This window comes from Mobula birostris, chromosome 2, assembly GCF_030028105.1.
Source record: "Mobula birostris isolate sMobBir1 chromosome 2, sMobBir1.hap1, whole genome shotgun sequence".
In the NCBI taxonomy this organism is placed as follows: Eukaryota; Metazoa; Chordata; class Chondrichthyes; order Myliobatiformes; family Myliobatidae; genus Mobula; species Mobula birostris.
This window is the reverse complement of record NC_092371.1, coordinates 134,571,923-134,593,191: the sequence shown is the minus strand read 5'-3', so window position 1 is coordinate 134,593,191 and position 21,269 is coordinate 134,571,923. Positions and strand designations below refer to the sequence as shown.

Genomic DNA, 21,269 nt, shown 5'->3' with positions numbered 1-21,269 from the left:
TGTACCCAATAAAGGGTTACTGAGTGTATAATGTGTGCAGGACGTACCCAATAAAGGGTTACTGAGTGTATAATGTGTGCAGGACGTACCCAATAAAGGGTTACTGAGTGTATAATGTTTGCAGGACGTACCCAATAAAGGGTTACTGAGGTTCAAAGGTACAATTTAATGTCAGAGGAATGTATACAATATACATCCTGAAATGCTTTTACTTCACAAACATCCACGAAAACAGAGAAGTGCCCCAAAGAATGAATGACAGATAAACGTAAGAACCCCAAAGTCCCCCCCCCCCAGCTCCCCTCCCTCCTGCACGTAAGCAGCAGCGAGCAACAATCCCCTGTCCGCTGGCAAAAAAAAGCAAGCATTGGTACCACCACTGAACACTCAAGCATTAGCAAAGACACAGACTTGCAGTTACCCCAAAGACTTCGTGTTTGATCCATCATATGACATACTGCAGATTCTCTCTCTCCCTAATAAGGAGAAAAAGGTGTCTCCATTTTTCACCAGCGAGAGGGGAGACATAACAATAACCCGCTGGTTTATGATGTTAGAAGTCTGTTACATCGCTTTTTCTGAGCTCTGTGCCCGAAGATCGCAAAGAAATCGGGTCTTCGGGCCCACAGCAGATAACCCGACTCCCCCAACGACACACGGGTCTCCTGCCATGACATTGACCCTTGATCTGCCTGTCTCCAGAGCCCCGAGATCTTAGACTTCCGAATTCGAACTGGACTCTCAGGCCAAACCCATGGTGTGCTGAACAACGGCCAGTTATGGAACCCCGAGAGGGTCTTCAAAAGAACCCTGAAAGGGAAAGATAAAGATATTAAAGATGGAAATAGAGCTGTTTCTGAAGATGCAAGCAAAGGAGTTGTCATTTAGTGCTATCTTAACTTCGCCTCGCCTCCAAACATTATGTATGTTATGTGCAGGATGTACCTGCAGGGTTACTGAGTGCATATTACGTGGATGTTAAATCTGTGCCTCCTTTTTCTCTTACAGGTTGGAATACTAGCAATCCAAATACTTTGGACTCGGGATTCAGAAGAAGCACTTAACGTGGCAAAAGATAGCAAAAAGATCATGCAGGCAACAAATCAGAAGTTTTTGGATATGCTGAACTCACTCATCAGCCAAACAACTCATGACCTGACTAAGTTTCAGAGAATCCAGTTTGAAACTCTTGTTACCATCCATGTTCATCAGCGGGACATTTTCGATGATTTGGTAAGATGAAAGAACTTATGTTTATTTGTATTTTAATTTCAATTTGTTGGACTTCTGTCCTTATGCTTTTTATCAATTTTAACCCTCTTTCACAGTTTTGGACTGCACTTATTGTTCCATTGGGGTTAATATAATTCTGGCATCCTTCAATGTCTGTTTTTTAAGAATCTCAGAGGAAAATTTGTTCCTGATATCTAGTGCTCAGCTCATTATCTGCCACTATACACACCTCCAACAATGTACTGGGGATTTATTCTGGAAATTCATTGAGTAAGCATTAAGTTCTATTCTAATATATCACATCTTTTGTGAATGTGAGATAAAACAGTTGATGTATAATCAAGTGACAAAAGTCAAGAGAGAATCAGAAAACTGCATTAAGGCAAGGTGTAAATGGCAAAAAATGAGCAATAGAATTGCGTATAGAGGACAGAGCTGTATTTAACATGGAAGAAAATCTAGTTGTCTTCTAAAGGCATATTAATAATTAGTAAGTAGCAAAAGGAGAAACAGTTCCAGTTAGGGACTGAGCAAATAGTCTGTGCACATAGTCGAAGAGAAAGGCTGGAATACTTTACTAACAGAGAGATTGTGTTGCTAGGAAACTTACCATATCACAATTTTCTATAATCTGAACCTCTTTATCTTGCTGAATATATGTTTCTGTGGAATGTTTTTTTTCATATTTAAGTATTTTACCAGCGATGACAAGGTATCCCTCTGCTGTTATTTGACAGCTGAAGGCAATGTTAGATTTGAGGGGATGGACAAGGCTCATGCAAAAGAAACAACAAATTTTGCCTTTTTTTGGTGACCACAGCTGAACCTCTGCAGTAAAAGGACTTTTGAACAGTTGTCTCAGAGTGCAGCACTGCTGTGCTCCCTGTCTATGGACCACTCCCTCTGTCGTGCAAGAGTTATGGATTAGTAAAGGGTTTAGAAAGGATGACATTTAACGATTGGAGTTCTAGGGAGAAAGGTAGTGAACAAGGTTCGGGGGATAATGGGATAAAGCATGGGGATTCGGCGTAAATGGAGTAAAGGCCGAGGGATTTTACTTTAAGGAGCTGCCATTGGTTACTGTGGCTCCCCACAATATAGCATGTCAGAGAGTTAATTAATTTATTTCTTACATAAATTCCATAGAGGCAAATTTTGTTCTGTATTGAAATTTTTGCATAGTGATTTGTGAATTCTATAAGGGTGAATTTCTCTCACTTGAATAGCCATAGTGTAGGTGTTGTCTGTTTCGGTCTTTGCCAAAGAAGAGAAGTCTGCCAATATTTTAATCTATGGGCAAGCAATAATAGATAAAAACTTCTGATTAGTAATTAGAAAAGATTGCTTGATTATAGTAACTAAGTCAGCCGATCTGGATAAAATTATAGAAGAGCTCTAAAAGTTATTTAATAACCTATAGTGATGGGAACTACCAGAGGCCTATGGAATGGGAAATGTGACACTTTTACAAAAGAATGATTTTGGATTTACCAAGCAACTATAATCTTGGATTTACTGATCAATTTTAACCTTGGTGGTGCACATCAACTTGACTACATGACACCTTTGATGTTAAAGAGCAGGAACAAATGTCTTGGCAAAATTCCTCTGCTGCAGGCAAAACAAATTTTCCACTATACAGTAGGCATTGAATAGAGAATATAATGTTAATTTGTAATGTTATGGTCCTTACGTTTGTTGTAGTAGGGGTGGTAGTGAGGATAAGCTCCCAATTAAATGTTTCCAATGGTGTGCATCTCAAATAGCCTCTGACAACCAAGTCCAGTTCCTGGCCTTCACATGTAGCTTAGCTACTAAGCCTGGCGGGACCATTTCTACTGACAGGAGAAGAGCTAAAGGTGGGTCACTGGCAAACTAAAACTAGCTGCTTCAGGCAGATAGAGCTCATCAACTGTGGTTGGCAGCTCATATTGGAGAAGGAAGACTGTGATCTCAAACCTCCACTACCTTGCAGCTACACCCACTCTTGGGGAAGGCTTCAGGAGTAAATGCAGAGGAGAAGTCCGGAGCTGGCAGTCCTAAGTTGAATTCAACGCTGACTGGCAACCTCTGTGATGCTACTGGTACCAAACTGTATTGGTCTCTGCCATTCCTTTGGATTCATCAGCTGCTGGAGAGGAGGAGCTTGCTATGTGGGCAACAGTTTGCTCTCCACTTCATACTGCCCTGGCTTGTGTATCATGTGGACTGCTGGGACACAACATCATGGTCGTCCCTGACCAATGGAGGGCCTCATGAACACTTAAAAAATTCTCAGAGTGGTTCCTTTGAAATCTCCAATTGGTAAATTACATGTTTTAATTTAAAGTATTTGTATTAAATGTCTACTTTCTGAACATTGTGTTGTTACATGAATATTTTACAGGATAATTTTTCCATGTTCCTGTAGGTCAAAATGCATATCAGAACAGTGAATGACTTTGAATGGTTGAAACAAAGTCGCTTTTATTTCCGAGAAGATGCACAAGAAGTAAGAGTGAATATCACTGATGTGGAATTTATCTATCAGAATGAATTTCTTGGCTGCACAGATCGTCTAGTTATCACACCTTTAACAGACAGGTGATGCTGCAGCTTTGACACTTTATTTTTAAAATTTATTGTGATATAGGAGTGATAGAATGATTGAAATGTACATAGGTGCTGTATTATCCTGTAAGTAGCCCAGACCCACAATCAGCAATTCTTCCTAAGTCAGTATGTTCTTTTTACACCCAGGTCTTCACATGGTTACCCAAATGTTTCTAACCAAGATTTGTTATAATTGATATAATTAATTCATTAGTAATGATTCAGTTTATATTCTAGCTTTATATGCAATTTTCCTGAAACAAAACTTCTGTATTTTAATGTTCCTTGGACTCCTAAAGCTCATTGGATCATGATTTTCCCCAGCTTTGTGCCACGTAACACCTTGGATCTATCCTTTCTTGATTCAGAATGGATTTGACCATTTGTTGAACTTACCCATGGTTTGTTGTAATTTTATGTTTCTATCTGCACTATTCCCATTAATTTATGTCCCATTGCAAAAATATTCATTTAGCCTCTTTGATTTCTCCCACTTTCTTCAGATCAAAAGTATAGCTATGGACATTTGTATGGCCTCTAGCTATGCATATCTTTTTGTTGGCCATGTAGAACAGTCTTTGTTCCAAACCTACTCTGGCACTCCCGTCCAACTCTTTTTTTTGCTACATTGACAACAGCATTGATGGTGCTTCTGCATTCCTGTGGAATGGAACTAGTCAAATTTTCCACCCTTCACACTGGTCTCGAATTTGCTCGGACAATTTGTGACACCTATCTTCCTTTTCTAGATCTCTCTGTCTTCATCTCAGAAAACAAACTGATATCTAATATAAACTTGCACAGCTACAACTCCTCCTCCTACCTGTTTCCTATGAGAGCAATATCCTTTTCTCAATTTCTCTGTCTCCATTTCATTTGTTCTCAAGATAAGGATTTCCACACTAGGATTTCTAAAATGTCCCCTTTCTTCGGGCAATGTGACTGCCTCTTGACCATAGTTGGTGGAGCCCTCACACACATTTCTTCCATTCCTTGCACATCTGCTTTCACCACACTCTTTCCAGACATAATAGAGATAGAGCTTTATTGGTCCTCAATTTTTATCTCTCTATCCTATGCATTCAAAATATTATCCTTCATTGCATCCATCAACTCCAACGGGATCCCATCACCCTCCTTGCTGTTCCACACAGGTCCTCTCTTCTTTTACTCACCTTTACCATCCCTTCCCCACTCTCATTGCTAAGAGCTATCACCCTTTCCAATGTGATTCCATCTGTCTATCACCCACATTCCTGTCCACCTGGGTTTCTTCTCCTTGATTCACCTTTCCCCTCCCACATCTAGTCCCACCTGCTAATCATGGCCCTCTCATATGTTTCCATTTATCATTGCCAACTTCTTTGTCACCCTTCCCTGTATACACCAACTATCTTCCCAGTCCTAATGTACAATCTTGGCCTGAAATATTGACCATCTCTTTCCCTCCACAGATGCTGTTTTGTCTGTTGATTGCTTCCAATTGTTTGTGTCTTGCCTGAGATTCCACCAGCTTATGCATCTGTCAAACATTTTTGTTAATTTTTATTAATAGAAATAGCTAGTACGTAAGATATAGCTAGTACGTAAGATTCCAACACAAATCCCATAATCAAAAATCTATCCATTTCATGTTCATACCCATTATTTTCCTTGTCACAAAAACTTGTCTACAAAGCTCCTGTTGCTTGGGTGCTGAAGGTATTGAATATTTCCACCATGGCAAATGATATGTAGACACATTTTGCAGAATAAAGGAATTTATCATGCAGAAAAAGACTAGTTGACTGTTCATGTCAGCATCTCCCAAAAATTGACGACAGGTTAATCCTATTTCCTAGAACTTGCTAAGCAAACGTTGCCTCTTTGAGGCCTCATTCACTTAGTTTCTAAGCTAGTTTCTATCTCCATTATCTTTAAACTACTATATACGATTATCTACCTGAAGGACATTTAACATTTGCCTGGGGAAAGTTTGGCCCTTCCTTATGGTAAATTGTTTCTGATTGTAGATGCTACATCACCTTAGCTCAAGCTTTGTGGATGAATATGGGAGGTGCCCCTGCTGGGCCTGCTGGTACTGGCAAAACAGAGACTGTGAAGGACATGGGCAAAGCTCTTGGAAAATATGTTGTGGTGTTCAATTGTTCAGACCAAATGGATTTCAGAGGATTAGGAAGGATCTACAAAGGTAAGAGTCGATGAAAATGCTGAAGTAAATAAAATGATTGCATAAGAATGAAAAAATCTGCATTAGAAAACACCTTTTCCTGCAACATAAATATATGGAGAGAATTTATTAACCTTTGCTGATAGTTTTACTTATTTTCCTAATGCACAAAAGCAGACGAAAAGCATTATATAGTATCGCTGGGTAATTGTGAGATAGGTGCCGATATTGTAAGATGTATTGGAACAGCTTTGCTAGAGGAGTAAAGGTCTGGGTCAGACATCTGGGATTGGTGTCTAGGCACATAACCACTGGTGCATTCGGTGTCCACAGTTGATTGTTTCTATCATAAGGGGTGAAAACTGACTTCTAGAATCACAGAATCATAGAGCTTGAAAATATACATTTTGGCCCAACTCATCCATGCTGACGAAGATGCCCATCTAAGCTAGTCCTACTTGTCTGCATTTGACTGATAGCAGTATAAACCTTTAATATCCATGTACCCATCCAAGTGCATTTTGAATGTTATCATTGTACTTGCCACAACCACTTCTTTTGATAGTAGTTTGTTCCACATAGAACATGAAACATAGAGCACCACAACACAGTACAGGCCATTCAGCCCATGATGTTGTACTGACCTTTTAACCTGCTCTAAGATCAATCTAATCCTTCCTTCCAACATAGTGCTCCATTTTTCAATCATCCATATGCTTATCCAAGAGTTTCTTAAATATCCCTAATGTATCTACCTCTAACACCACCGCTAGCATGACGTTTCATGTACCCACCACTCTCTTAAGTAAGAAAAAATTACCTCAGATATCCCCCCCACTATACTTTTCTCCAATCAACTTAAAATTATGCCCCCTCATATTAGACTTCCACTCTGGGGGGTGAGGGGGAGGAGTTTCTGGCTATCTACAAAATCTATGCCTTTTCACATCTTGTTCACCTCTATAATGTTGCCTGTCATTCTCCTTCATTCCAAAAAGAAAAGCCCTAGCTTGCTCAACCTATCCTCTAAGACATACTCTCTAATCCAGGCAGTATCCTGGTAAATATACCAAGTGTGGTCTAATTAGGGGTTTCAGATATGAAACATTTCCATGCAGCTCTTGAATTCAATCCCCCAACTAATGAAGGCCCATGCAGCATTCACCTTCTGAACAACTGTATCAACTTGCGTGGCAACTTTGAGGGAGCTATAGATGTAGACCCCAAGATCCCTCTGTTCCTCCACATTGCTAGGAATACTACCATTAGTCCTGAATTTCAAAGTTGACCCTCCAAAGTGAACAACTTCACACATTTTCAGTTGAACTCAATCTGCCACTTCTCAGCCCTGCTGTGCATCCTGTCAATGTCCCGTTATAACCTACAACAACCTTCTACAACTCTACCAACCTTTGCATTATCTGCAAACTTATTAACCTACTCTTCCACTCCTTCATCCAAGTCATTTTTTAAAATCACTGATACCTTCAGGACACCACGGGTCACCGACCTCCAGGCAGAATATCCTCCCTCTACCTACAGGACACTATGGATCAACAACCACCAGGCAGAATATCCTCTATCTTACAGGACATCATGGGTCACTGACCTCCAGGTAGAATATCCTCCATCTATCTGCAGTTCACCATGGGTCACCAACCTCAAGGCAGAATACCCTCCATCTATCTGCAGGACACCATGGGTCACCAACCTCAAGGCAGAATACCCTCCATTACCTACAGGACACTGTAGGCAGAATATCCTCCATCTACCTACAGGACACCATGGGTCACTAACCTCCAGGCAGAATATCCTACATCTTACAGGACACCATGGGTCACTGACCTCCTGCCAGGATAACCTTCATCTACCTACAGGACATCATAGGTCACCAACCAGCAGGCAGGATACCCTCCATCTAAAACCAGCCTTTGCCTTATATGGGCAAGCCAATTTCGAATCCAGGCGGTCAAGATTCCCTGGATATGATGCCTCCTGACTTTCTGAATGAGCCTGTTATGAGCTTCTCACCACGAAGTTCACACACGCTGTCTCTGTCACCCAGAATTCTCTTGTTTACTACAGAGTTGCTGAAACACCCAAACAGCCCCCAGGCTTCCACACTCACCTTGATCTTTCAATCTCCCTCGTCACTTTAGCTGGTGAACAATGGAAGCTTTTATCAGTGAAATGGAATCAAACACGAGTTTCCCGCACACTGCCTCTGACTCCCAGAATCCTCTCAGAGACCTGGATGTGTAAGTATTTGGATTCGGAGCGCTGGAACACCCAAACAATCTCTGAAAGGCAAATCACAGCCTCCAGAATCACATCCAAGATGAGAAACAAATGTAAAAGACACAAAAGAAATGAAATAATATGGTTTCATGATCTATCCAGGAGATGGCAACCAAAGGAGTGTTGTGCGCAGGTGCCATCTTGAGCAAGTTTATCTGTGAAATTATCCTATTATTGCCTTCACTGGCACATGGCACATACAGCAGTCCAGTGTCTACTACCCTTGAGGTCCTGCTGCTCAGCTACCTATATCCTATGTCCTATATTCTTTTTTCAGGAGCTCATCTCTTTTCCTATCTATGTTGTTAGTTCCAATATGTACCCATCACTGATCCCTGTGGCACTCCCATTAGTGACAGACCTCCAATCAGAGAGGAAACCATCTACTACCACTCTCTGGCTTCTCCCACAATTTACTACCTCATCTTGAATGCTGAGTGACTGAACCTTCTTGGCTAACCTCCCATACAGGACCTTGTCAACTGCCTTGCTAAAAGTCCATGCAGACAACATCCACTGACTTGCCTTCAGCCACTTTCCTGGTAACATCCTCAAAAACTCTAAGATTGATTAGACATGACCTATCATGTACAAAGCCATGCTGACTATTCCTAATCAGTCCATGTCTATCCAAATACCTACACATCTGGTCTCTTAGAATACCTTCCAATAACTTTCTCACTACTGATTTCAGGCTTACTGGCCTATAATTTCCTAGTTTATTTTAGAACCTTTCTTGAACAGTGGAACAACATTGGCTATCTTCCAATCCTCTGGTACTTCAGCTGACACTAAGGATGATTTTAATAACGCTGCTAAGGCCCCAGCAATTTCTGCACTTGCCTCCTGCAGAGTCTGATGGAACACCCTGTGAGGCCTAAAGATTTATCCACCCTAATTTGCCTGAGGACAGCAAACACCTCCTCCTCTGTAATCTGTATAGGGTCCATGACCTCACTGCCACTTTGCCTCACTTCTGTAGACTCTGTGTCCATCTCCTGAGTAAATACAGATGCAAAAAAAAAAATCCATTTAAGATCTCCCCAGCTCTTTTGCTCCACACATGGATTTCCATCCTGATCTTCCAGAGGACCAGTTTTGTCCCTTGAAATTCTTTTGCTCTTAACATATCTGTAGAATCCCTTAGGATCTTTTTCACCTTTTTGCTAAGGCACCTCATCCCTTCTTTTATCCATCCTGATTTCCTTCTTAAGTGTTCTCTTGCATTTCTTATATTCCATAAACACTCTGCCTATACCTGATATGTACCTCCCATTTTTTTCATAATCAGGGTTTCATCATCTCTTGAAAACCAAGGTTCCCTACATCTATTATCTTTACCTTTTATTCTGATGGGCACATACAAACTTTGTCCTTTGTCCTTTCAAAATTTCATTTTTGAAGGCCTTCCGCTTACCAAGTACACCTCTAACTGAAAACAACCTGTCTCAATCCACATTTGCCAGATCCTTTCTGATACCATCAAAATTGGCCTTTCTCCAATTAAGGATCTCAATCTATGGAACAGACCTGTCTTTTTGCATATTTACTTTGAAATAATGGCATTCTGATCACTAGATACAAAGTGTTCTCCTTCACAATCTTCTGTCACCTGCCCTGTCCAATTACCTAATAGCAAATCACTTATCACACACTCTCTCGTTGGGACTTTAATGTACTGATAAAGGAAACTGGCCCATCTAGTTCTTTTACAATGTGGGAGTCCCGGTCAATATGAGGCAAATTAAAATCACCAGATATAACAACCTTATATTTCTTGCAACATTCTGTGATCCCTCTTCAAATTTGTTCCTCTAAAGCCCTTGGTCTGTTGGGTGGTCTGTAATATAGCCCTGTTAACGTGGTCATACCGTTCTTATTTCTCATCTCCACCTACAACGCCTCACAAGACGAGTTCTGCAGTCTGTCCTGACTGAGCACTGTGGTGACGTTGTCCCTGACTATTAACATCACAGCTCCTCCTTTAATCCATCCTTTTAATTAAGCACCTAATTCCCTGAACTCCCTTTGCAGAACCGTGTTCCTCTTCCTACCTATGTCATTGGTACCTACATGAACCATGACCTCTGGCTGTTCACCCTCCCACAAGAATGCTGAGGACTCGATCTGAGATATGCTGAGCCCTCGCAGGATCTGAATGGCCTAATTCTGCTCCTTTGTCTTATGGTTATCACTTTGCGGTATGGAGGGGCCACTGAACAAGGCCAGAAAGTTGTAAACTCAGCCAGCTCCATTATGGGCACTAGCCTCCCCAGCATCGAGGACACTTTCAAAAGGCAATGCCTCAAAAAGGCTGCATCCACCAATAAAGACCCCCTTCACCCAGGACATGGACTCTTCTCATTGCTACTATCAAGGAGGAGGTACAGGAGCCTGAAGGCAGACATTGGTTCAGGATCAGCTGCTTCCCCTCTGCTATCAGATTTCTGAATGCACATTGAACCCATGAGCACTACCTCACTTTTTTGCATTTAATTAATTTTTGTTCATGTATATTTCTTATTGTAATTTGTAGTTTATTATCTATTGCAATGTACTACTGCCATAAATGACAAATTTCAGGACCTACTGTATACCAGTGATATTAAACCTGATTCTGATTCTTCATCAAGCATCATCAATATCCCTTGACATCCAGGATTTCCTTGATTTAAATCCTTACCTTTCCCCCATGCAGAACATTTTGGTCCTTAACTCCCAATACTTCATTTTTATAGATTTCCACATGTTGAATGTAGATTTACCTGTAAGTCATTTATCCACTTTCACTAGAGCCCTTGCAGAGTTGTGGTCTGCCAAGCATAAACCCAATGCTAAAATGTGGTACCTCCTTTATTGATAGAAATTGATTCAGTGAACCAACAGCTTCTGATATGAATCCTCCACTGCAGCTGAAAAGCCTATGGAACAACATATTGCCACATGCCCTGTAGTATTTAAATGTGGTTCTGGTCCACAAGATGCAAAAATACCTTTATGTAAATTATTAAATTCTGACCTGCTACCATTGCTGTCATTCCAAATAGAAACATTTCTCACTTCACAATTCTCAGTTTATCTTCAGTCATCAATGCATCAGTTAGATGACAATTAAAGGAGTTCTCTAGTGACTGTACATTTGCTAACAACATATTGAGTGGAGGAATTTTTGACCCTGCCATTTTAGTCTGGTTTGGAGTCCTCCTCTCCTTCCTCTCTTCTGGCCATGGCGATGTACCTTCGTCCATTGAAAGGTGCCGTACATACATTCCTGAGAGTTGAGTCCGCTGAGTCCTTCAGGAGATCATAAAATTGCTACTTCTTTAAGATAGTTTAAGAATATTTTACTTGAAGAGAAGTGACAGGTTGCTGATTGCAGCAGCAGTAGTTCAGAAGAAATATATCTAGAAGTTTTGTGAGCTGCCTGCACAAGTTGCCGTGTATCACCTGACGTCAGTCTTAAATCCAACAATTCAAGGTGGTCTATCTCTCCCTTAAAAACGTTCGACAATTTTGCTTCCACCACCTTTGAGGAAGAGAATTCCCAGGGCATGACCCTTTGAGAGAAAAAAAATACTTCTTAAATGTTCAGCCCTCTTTTACTTTTATATTGTGAGCCCCAGCTTTAGTTTCTTCCAGAGAAACATACTGTCCATAACCGTTCTGTCAAAACCCCATTGAGCCTCTTGTTTCAGTTAAATCATCCCTCAATCTTCAAAATTCCAGCAACTAAAAGCCAAATCTGTCCAATGTATCCTTTAAAGATAACCTGCTCATTTCAGGTTTCAGATTAATATGTATTTTTCTGAACTACTGTACATTCTTTATACAATGCTCCTGGTGAACACTCAACAGCCGCGGCAGGGCTTGAATGCTGTTACCTCTTACAAAGTGAAAACAAGTGACATAGGTGACAACAAGGCTTCACTTCCAGATAAGCTCAATGTCTCCTGTGCTCACTTTGATTATCAAAACATGAAGGAATCTTCACAAACTCCCACAGCCCTGATGACCCTGTGATTTCAGTCTCTAAGGCCAACGTGAGAGCATTTTTCAGGAGGGTGAACCCTGGAAATCATGGGGTACCTGGCCGAGTACTAAAGACCTGTGCTGATCAGCTGGCTGGAGTTCACCAATATCTTTAACCTCTCGTGTTGGCAGTCTGGGGTACCCACCTGCTTCAAGCAGTCTTCATTTGGGTGCCCAAGAAGAACATGGTAAACTGCCTCAGTGACTATCATCCAGTAGCACTTACGTCCACTGCGATGATGTGCTTTGAGAGGTTGGTGATTAAACATAACATCTCGTGCCAGAGAAGTGACTTGGATCCGTTCCAATTTGCCAACCAACACAACAGGTCCACAGCAGATTTCATCTGTTGGCTCTTCACTCAACCCTGGAACATCTGGACAGCAAAGGTGTATACATCAGGCTGCTCCTTATTGAAGAGCTCGGCATTCAATACTATCATCCCTTCAAACCTAATCAATAAGCTTCAAGACCTTGGCTTCAATACCTCCTTGTGCAATTGGATCCTCAATTTGCTCACTTGCTGTCCCCAGTGGCAACAACATCTCCTCCACCATCTCCATCAGCAAAGGTGCATCATAGGCTGCTCTACTCACTTTATACTTATGACTATGTGGCCATGCACAGCTCCAATGCCATATTTAAGTTTGCTAATGATACCACTGTTGTAGACCAAATCAAAGGTGGCGATGAATCAGCATCACCAGAGGTCATCACCAGCAAACCAGAGGTCCATGAGCCAGTCATCATTGGAGGATCAGAGCTGGAGAGTCTCGGGTACTTTAAATTCCTTGGTGTTATCATTTCAGATGATCTGTCCTGCGTTCAGCATGCAAGTGCCATTACGAAGAAAGCACAGAAGCACCTCTACTTTCTTATAAGTTTGTGAAGGTTCAGCATGGCATCTAAAACTTTGACGAACTTTGATAAATGTATGGTGGGGAGTACATTGACTGGTTGCATCACACCCTGGTATGGAAACATCAATGCCCTTGAATGGAAAACCCGACAAAAAGTAGTGGATACAGTCCAGTCCATTATGTGTAAAGCCCTCCCCACTATTGAGTACATCTACATGGCGTGCTGTCACAGGAAAGCAGCATCCATCCTCAAGGATCCACACGATCCAGGCCATGCTCTCTTCTCACTGCTGCCATCTGGAAGAAGGTACAGGAGCATCCAGACCCACACCCTCAGGTTCAGGAAAGTTATTACCCCTCAACCATCGGGTTCCTGAACCAGTTGTGGATGACTTCACTCACCCCATCACTGAACTGTTCCCACAGCCTATAGACTCACTTTTTATCTCATGTTCACAATATTTATTGTTTATTTATTTATTTATTATTAATTGTTTTTCTTTTGATGTGCACAGTTTGTTGTCTTTTGCACATTGGTTGTTTGTCTGTACTGTTGAATGTGGTCTTTCAATGATTCTGTTGTGTTTTTTGGATTTACTGTGTATGCCCACAAGAAAATGAATCTCAGGGTTTTATATGGTGACATACATGTACTTTGATAATAAATTTACTTTGAACTCTGTCCAATGCCATTTACTACTGAAGACTAACTTCCCTACCTTTATATTCAATTCTTAAATCAATAAGCAATAATATTCTGGAAATATATAATAATAATAAACAAATAATAAACTACTTTTTTGTTGTCTTACTCAATATACGACTTTGTTTTGTTTGTGTACTAGCCTTTTATGAATCATGAGCTAGGACTCCCAGATTCCACTGCATCTCAGGGCTTTGAATTTTCTCACCATTGAGATAATTTTTTTTATTGCTTTGCCAAAAGAACAACTTCATCTTTTCCTGCATTGTACTCCTCTTGCCAGTTTTTTGCCCACTTACCTGATCTATCTGTATCCATTTGCAGCTTCGTTTCCTACCTTTTTTTGTGTCATCAACAAATTTAGCATTCACCCCTTTGGTGTTTTCATTTCAGTCACTTATTAAATTGTAAAATGTTCAGTCCCCAGCACTGATTCTTGTAGCACCTGAAAATGTGGAAAATTGTACCAGCCTAGCTACTTATCACCCAATCAATCCTCTCGTACCCAATCAATCCTCTCGTACCCAATCAATCTTCTCATACTCACAACCTGAACAATGAATAAATTAAAACTGTCTCTCTGATATAATCTAATTTGTTTTCATCTGAATTGTATATTGATATTATCATTATAATTTTTTTTCAAATGTTCATATCCTTTCATCATCTGTTTTCTTGTAAATTAGTAACCTGTTAAAATGTTAAAAAAGTCTGATGTGCATCATGTTGCAGATTTTGATAACTATATATATTAATTTTGCCCCATTTTGATTGAAATTTGTCTTTTAGGTCTGGCACAGTCTGGATCCTGGGGCTGTTTTGATGAATTTAATCGCATCGAGCTGCCTGTGTTATCTGTGGCAGCACAACAAATTTATATTATTCTTATTGCACGGAAAGAAAGAAAAAAAATGTTTATCTTCACTGATGGAGATAGTGTATCACTTAACCCAGAGTTTGGCATTTTTATCACAATGGTAAGAAAGAAAAAAGTTAGTTGTTATGAAGTTGGATTGAATTTGAATTGTCATTGTCTATTTCAGTAGATTGTGACTTTGAACAATATTGTAAAATAGATGATATGAAGTTAGTAGGCCAGTTTGTGTCTTTTCTGATTTATGTTTTTTTAATGCATCGTGAAACAACCTATTGGTTCTGGTGCCCCCATTCTAATGAATCTTATAAAATCTTGTGAATTTTAAAGTAATTTCTCTTTCATTATCCAGTGCTCTTGTGGAAACACTGGGCACAAGAGAAAAGCAAACCTCCACCAATAAGCAAGCTGGTGTGGATATTCTGTACATAAAAGTACCCATCGAAGCTAGGTTGCACTATGGGCCCACATCCGTTTGTTTAAATGAATAGTATTGAAATGTGTGAAGCTTGCGGTTCATCCCACTTAAATCCTGAGCCTTTGTACAGAGTCTCACAGAAACAGTGCAGTTATTGCTTATTCAATTTCAGGGGCTTATTTGACCTTGGGTGGAGATACCAATTGGGGATGGACACCATGATCTCAAACTTGGGCAATTAGAGCAGGAATCATGGTAGTTGGGATGTGCCAACCATTGACAAACTTATTTACAGCATGATGATCTCAGAGTAAAAGGGAAGAATCAAGCTGCAACTTTTTCACAGATTGTGGCAGGCTCTTCAGCTAATGCTGGACCATGCCTTCTGCTCTGGTAAAGGTCAATTCTGGTATTCAAAACTCATTCCATTTGTGGTACAATTTGATTTCTCTGCAGATCACTTAAAAGCCTTAATATGCAAGGAAGGCTGTAATGTTACCCAAGCACAGAACTGTCAATTGCATTTAGCAATCAATTTGCAGTTAAAATTCAATTATGTGGTTTATATTGATTGCTAGTCCCAAGGGAGTTGATAGCTGAGACAGGAGGGGCAGGAGAGTAGATTGGAGAGGAGTGTTAAATCTTTTTCTTATCTATCTCGATGTCTGGCATCAAATATCCACCTAGAATAGCCCCTGAACTGACGAGAATCAATTCTGTTATTGGCTCGGGAATCACATTTAGAGTGCCACTTACGTCCCTGGCACTCTAAAGAAATTTTATGCACACCTCGAGGCATGAAGCACAATGAAGACCACGAAAGCTATCCCCCTTCCAGTGGAGCAGCAATTGCCTGTACCAGCAGCAGATGTGAGAAGGACTCTGCAGTGAGTCAGCCCCCATAAGGCTGCTGGGCCAAGTAATATCCCAACCTGAATACTCAGGGAGTATTCACACCAGCTCACTGACATCTTCACAGGCGACTTCAACACATCACTCACCCAAACTGCTGTCTCCACATGCTTCAAATCAGCGACCATTATCCCTGTACCAAATAAACTCTACACCTTCAGAGCTAACTGACTACTACCTAGAGACACTGATTCCAATTCTGATGAAGCAATTGGAAGGGCTGGTAATGGCACACATCCAAAACGCAAGTTCTGCCACTCTGGGCACTCTCCAATATGCTTACTGACAGAAGCTCTCTATATAGCTGGCCCCAACACACCTAGAAAACAAGGACACTGATGTATAAGCAACACACACAAAAAATGCTGGTGAACACAGCAGGCCAGGCAACATCTATAGGAAGAGGTACAATCAACGTTTCAGGCCGGGACCCTTCGTCAGGACTAACTGAATGAAGAGATAGTAAGAACTATCAATGCCATTCACCAGCATCTGCAGATTTCCTCAACACTGATGTATAATGCTCTTTCTGGATTTCAGTTACGTCTTCGGCACTACTGTCCCACAGACCTTGGTGAGCAAACTCCTGCTCCTCCATCTAAACACACCACTGTTCAACTGGATGTTGGACTTCCTAACCCACAGTCCTTATATCGTCAGGATGCACAACTGCTCCTCCTTCCCCATCGTCCTCAACACGGGTGCCCCCCAGGGCTGTGTGCTGAGCCCACTTCTGTGCACACCGCGCACTCACAATTGTACAACCAAACACTGAGTAATCACGTTGTCAAGTTCGCTGTTAACACAACAGTGGCGGGACTCACCACCAGCAACAACAAGATGGCCAGCAGACAGGAGGAAGAAAAGCTTGAGGCCTGGAGCTAGGCAAATAACCTCGTCCTGAATGTCAACAAGACAAAAGAGATGGTTTATCAACTTCAGGAGAACTCCTACCACTCACACTCTTCTTAACATTGGCAGCACAGCAGCGGAAACTGTGAGCAGTTTCAGACACAAGAGAGTGGACTTCTCAGACGGTGCCAGCACAGATCCTACACAATCCAGGAAGTTCACCAAGTTCACCACCTTACTTTCTGAGGAGATTGAAGAGAGCAGGACTATGCACATCAATATTCATAACCTTCCACCGAAGTGCAGTAGAGAGCATCCTAACATGCTACGTCACAGCATGGTACAGAAACTACACTACAGCAGCCAGGAAGGCTCGACAATGCGTAGTCAAACCTTTCCAGTGCATCACCAGCACCAGCCTACCCACTATCAAGGACATGTATTCAAAAAGGTGTCAGAAAAAGGCCAGCAATATCATGAAGGATCCCTCCCAGGCTCTTTGCCTTAGGGAGGAGGCTACATAGCATCCACACCAGGACCACATATATATGTAGTTTTATTTTGTGTGTGTGTGTGTGTATATATATATATATATATATAAAAACTAGAATCCTCCAATTCCAGACAAAATGCTAGTGAATCTCTTCTGCACCCTCCCCAGAATAGTCATATCCTTCCTGCTGTATAGGAGCCAGAATAGCCCACAGGGGGGCTAGCCAAGGTTTCATAACATTGTAAGGTAATGTCCTTGTTCTTATATTTTCTGCCATGGCTGATGAAGGCAAACATCCTATGAGTCGTCTTCACCAACCTGTGCTGCCACTTTCATGGATCTGTGAACTTGTACTCCAAGATCTTCACTGTGGAAGACACAAGCAGTATGGTGGAAATTCCAGGTGCCGGGGGCATGAAGTGTGGGAAGTTACCATAACTAGAGAGAAAGTTTTTGGGAAACTGAAAGGTCTGAAGTTAGATAAGTCACCTGGACCAGATGGTGTACAGCCCAGAATTCTGAAAGAGATGCCTGAAGAGATCATGGAGGCATTGGTAATGATCTTTCAAGAATCACTAGATTCTGGAATGGTTCTGGAAGACTGGAAAATTGCAAATGTCACTCCACTCTTCAATAAGGGAGAGAGACCGAAGAAAGGAAACTATAGGCTAGTTAGTCTGACCTCAGTGGTTGGGAAGATGTTGAAGTTGATTCTGAAAAGATGAAGCCTCAGGGTACTTGGAGGCACATGACAAAATGGGCCATAGTCTGCATGGTTTCCTCAAGGAAAATCTTGCGTGACAAATCTGTTGGAATTCTTTGAAGAAATTACAAGCAGGATAGACAAAGGAGATTTGGTGTATGTTGTGTACTTGGATTTTCTGAAGGCCTTTGACAAGGTGCTGCACGAGGCACATGGTATTACAGGAAAGGTTCCAGCATGGATAAAGCAGTGGCTGATTGGTAGGAGCTGAAGAGTGGGAATAAAGGGAGCCTTTTCTGGTTGGCTGCCAGTGACTAGTGATGTTCCATGAGGGTCTGTGTTGGGACCACTGCTTTTTATGTTATATGTCAATGATTTGGATGATGGAATTTGTGGCTTTGTTGCAAGGTTTGCAGATGATATGAAGATAGGTGGAGGGGCAGATAGTTTTGAGGAAAGAGAGAGGCTACAGAAGGACTTAGACATTAGGAGAATAGGCGAAGAAATGGCAGGTGTAATACAGTGTCGGGAAGTGTATGGTCATGTACTTTGGTAGAACAAAGGAAAGGGTTGACTATTTTTTAAATGGAGAGAAAATGCAAAAAAAAACACACAGTGCAAAGGGACTTGGGAGCCCTTGTGCAGGATTCCCTAAAGGTTAACTTGCAGGTTGAGTCTGTGGTGAGGAAGGCAAATGCAATATCAGCATTCATTTCAAGAGGAATAGAATATAGAAGCAAGGATGTAATATCGAAACTTTATAAGGCACTGGTGAGGCCTCATTTGGAGTATTATGAGCAGGTTTAAGCCCCTCATCTTAGCAAGGATGTGCTGAAACTAGAGAGGGTTCAAAGAAGGTTTACGAAAATGATTCCAGGATTGAACTGCTTGTCATATGAAGAGCATTTGATGGCTCTGGGCCTGTATTCAGAAGAATGAGCGGTGACCTTATTGAAACCTATCAAATGGTAAAAGGCCTTGATTGAGCGGATGTGGACAGAATGTTTCCCATGGTAGGAGAGTTGAAGGCTAGTGGGCACAGCTTCAGAATAGAGGGGTGTCCCATTAGAATGGAGATGAGGAGGAATTTTTTTAGCCAGAGGGTGGTGAATCTGTGGAATTGTTTGCCACAGGCAGCTGTGAAGGCCAAATCTTTATGTATATTTAAGGCAGAGGTTGGTAGATTCTTGACTGGTCAGGGCATGGATGGATATAGGAAGAAGGCAGGTGATGGGGGGGGGGGTGAGGAAAATTGGGTCAGCCATGTTGAAGTGGCGTGGCAGACTTGATAGGCCAAATGACCTAATTCTGCTCCTATATCTTATGTTTTTATGGTCACTTTGTTCACTAACACTACCTAGACCTGTGGATGTCCTACACTTATTTGACCTCTCAAAATATATCACTTTGCATTCAGGATTAAATTCTTTCTGCCATTACTCTAGCCGAAGAGTTCTCAACCTGGGGTCCATGGACCCCTTGTTTAAAAATGGTCTTGGTCCATGGCATAAAATAGGTTGGGAATCCCTGCTCTCATATATTGTGAGAATATCTGCTCCACCATCCCCTTGGGCATCGTGTTCCAGATTGCAACTAACTCTGGGGAAAAATATTCTTCCTGAAATCCATTCTCACCTCATAATTAAAATGGTCCATCCCAGGCAACTTCCTTGGGAATCTCCTCTGTATCCCATTAGTGTAATCATGTCCTTCTTTTGGTGTGATGATCCATTTTAAGGGTCAAGTGCTTAAGATGAAAAATAATCTGTTGGGGTGTGTGTGTGTGAGAGAGAGAGAGGGGGGTGGTTTGGAGGGATGGTATGATGAGATGAAAGAAGGAGGGAAATGACTTCTATCCTGTAAATTCAATGCAATCTGTGTATTTTCAAAAAATAGAGTTTATGCTCTAGTTACTGCCTGTGGAAGTGGAAGTGTGCAATTCATTGTAAAGCCCTTGGAATTTTCAAGAGAATCATTTAAATTAGTAACAGCCCAAGAGCATAGTGTTATATTTAGGACTTTTCACTTTCTGTACAAAGTTGCTGAGGAATTATCTTTGGTTCCTTCCTTGTAGAATCCTGGATATGCAGGACGCCAAGAGCTGCCAGAAAATCTAAAAATACAGTTTCGGTCAGTGGCCATGATGGTTCCGGATAGACAGGTGAAAGCAATTCTAAGTATGATGAATGTAATGTAGTGACTTGTTTCTCAGCTTATCTGGGATTTACTCTTTAGTGCTTCCAATTTCTCCTTTTCCTAGTCGGTTAAGTAATTTAGGACCCATTCTGTCGGTGTAATTATATAATTTTTTAGGAACTCTGCTCATCCCTTGAATTGCACTTTTGGCTTTCTTTGTCACTGTCTTGCCTGTTATATGGTGTGTGAACAATTAAAACAGAAAAGCGGTATTGGGTCCCTCATGCTTGTTCCATCATTCAATTCTGCACTAACCCTTTATCCCTTATCTCCCATAATTTCTAAAACATCTCTAGATCTCTTGTTTAAAAACATACTTGGTAACTAACCTCCTAGACAGAGAACTTTAAAGATTCAATGCCCTCAGTGTAAAGAAATCTCTTCTCATATATTACAAATGACTGATTCTTAATTTGTGTCTGTTCGTGGACAGAATGATTTAACTTTCAGTTAGTAACTGGGAGAGGAACTGGGGTTGGTAGTATTCCTATGCACCTACTTGATAGTTAAGGGTGAGTGTTGGGAAGGTGTTGTTGGATTAGTCTTTGAAAGTAACTGCAGTGCTTGGCACTCATTGCAGATCCTGCATACAGATGATAAGCGAATGAAAAGATAAAGGGGAAACATCAGTTCTACATCTGTTCTCATTCTCCCACAGTTGGTGGGTTTTAATGACATTTTCTTTTAAACTCCAGACAATGCAGGCCTATTTTGCTTCCCTAGATTAGTTTCTTCAGCCTCTCAAACGTATTTATGCTAGTGTTTTTAGAACATTATATTCAGTTTTTCAACTTTATTTTGTGTTTCCAATGTTCTTCACTGGTGTGATTTAATAACTTTTTGAAGGTTTTCATATGCATTCTTAAAATAACTTTGAATTCCTTCAGCTTTAAGCAAACTGCTAGAAGAAATTAGTGGGCAGAACAACACCTGGGG

At 41.1% G+C, this 21,269-nt stretch overlaps 1 protein-coding gene across 1 annotated transcript in view; it reads left to right on the top strand.

Moving 5' to 3' along the window:
* LOC140210924 (dynein axonemal heavy chain 8-like) overlaps positions 1 to 21,269 on the top strand; it is a 504,855-nt gene that overhangs the window by 249,202 nt on the left and 234,384 nt on the right. The window contains exons 38-42 of the mRNA XM_072280194.1: positions 1,009 to 1,233; positions 3,644 to 3,816; positions 5,838 to 6,016; positions 14,675 to 14,862; positions 20,212 to 20,298. Of these exons, the coding sequence (XP_072136295.1) occupies positions 1,009 to 1,233; positions 3,644 to 3,816; positions 5,838 to 6,016; positions 14,675 to 14,862; positions 20,212 to 20,298 (852 nt within the window). The remainder of the gene's footprint in view (positions 1 to 1,008; positions 1,234 to 3,643; positions 3,817 to 5,837; positions 6,017 to 14,674; positions 14,863 to 20,211; positions 20,299 to 21,269) is intronic.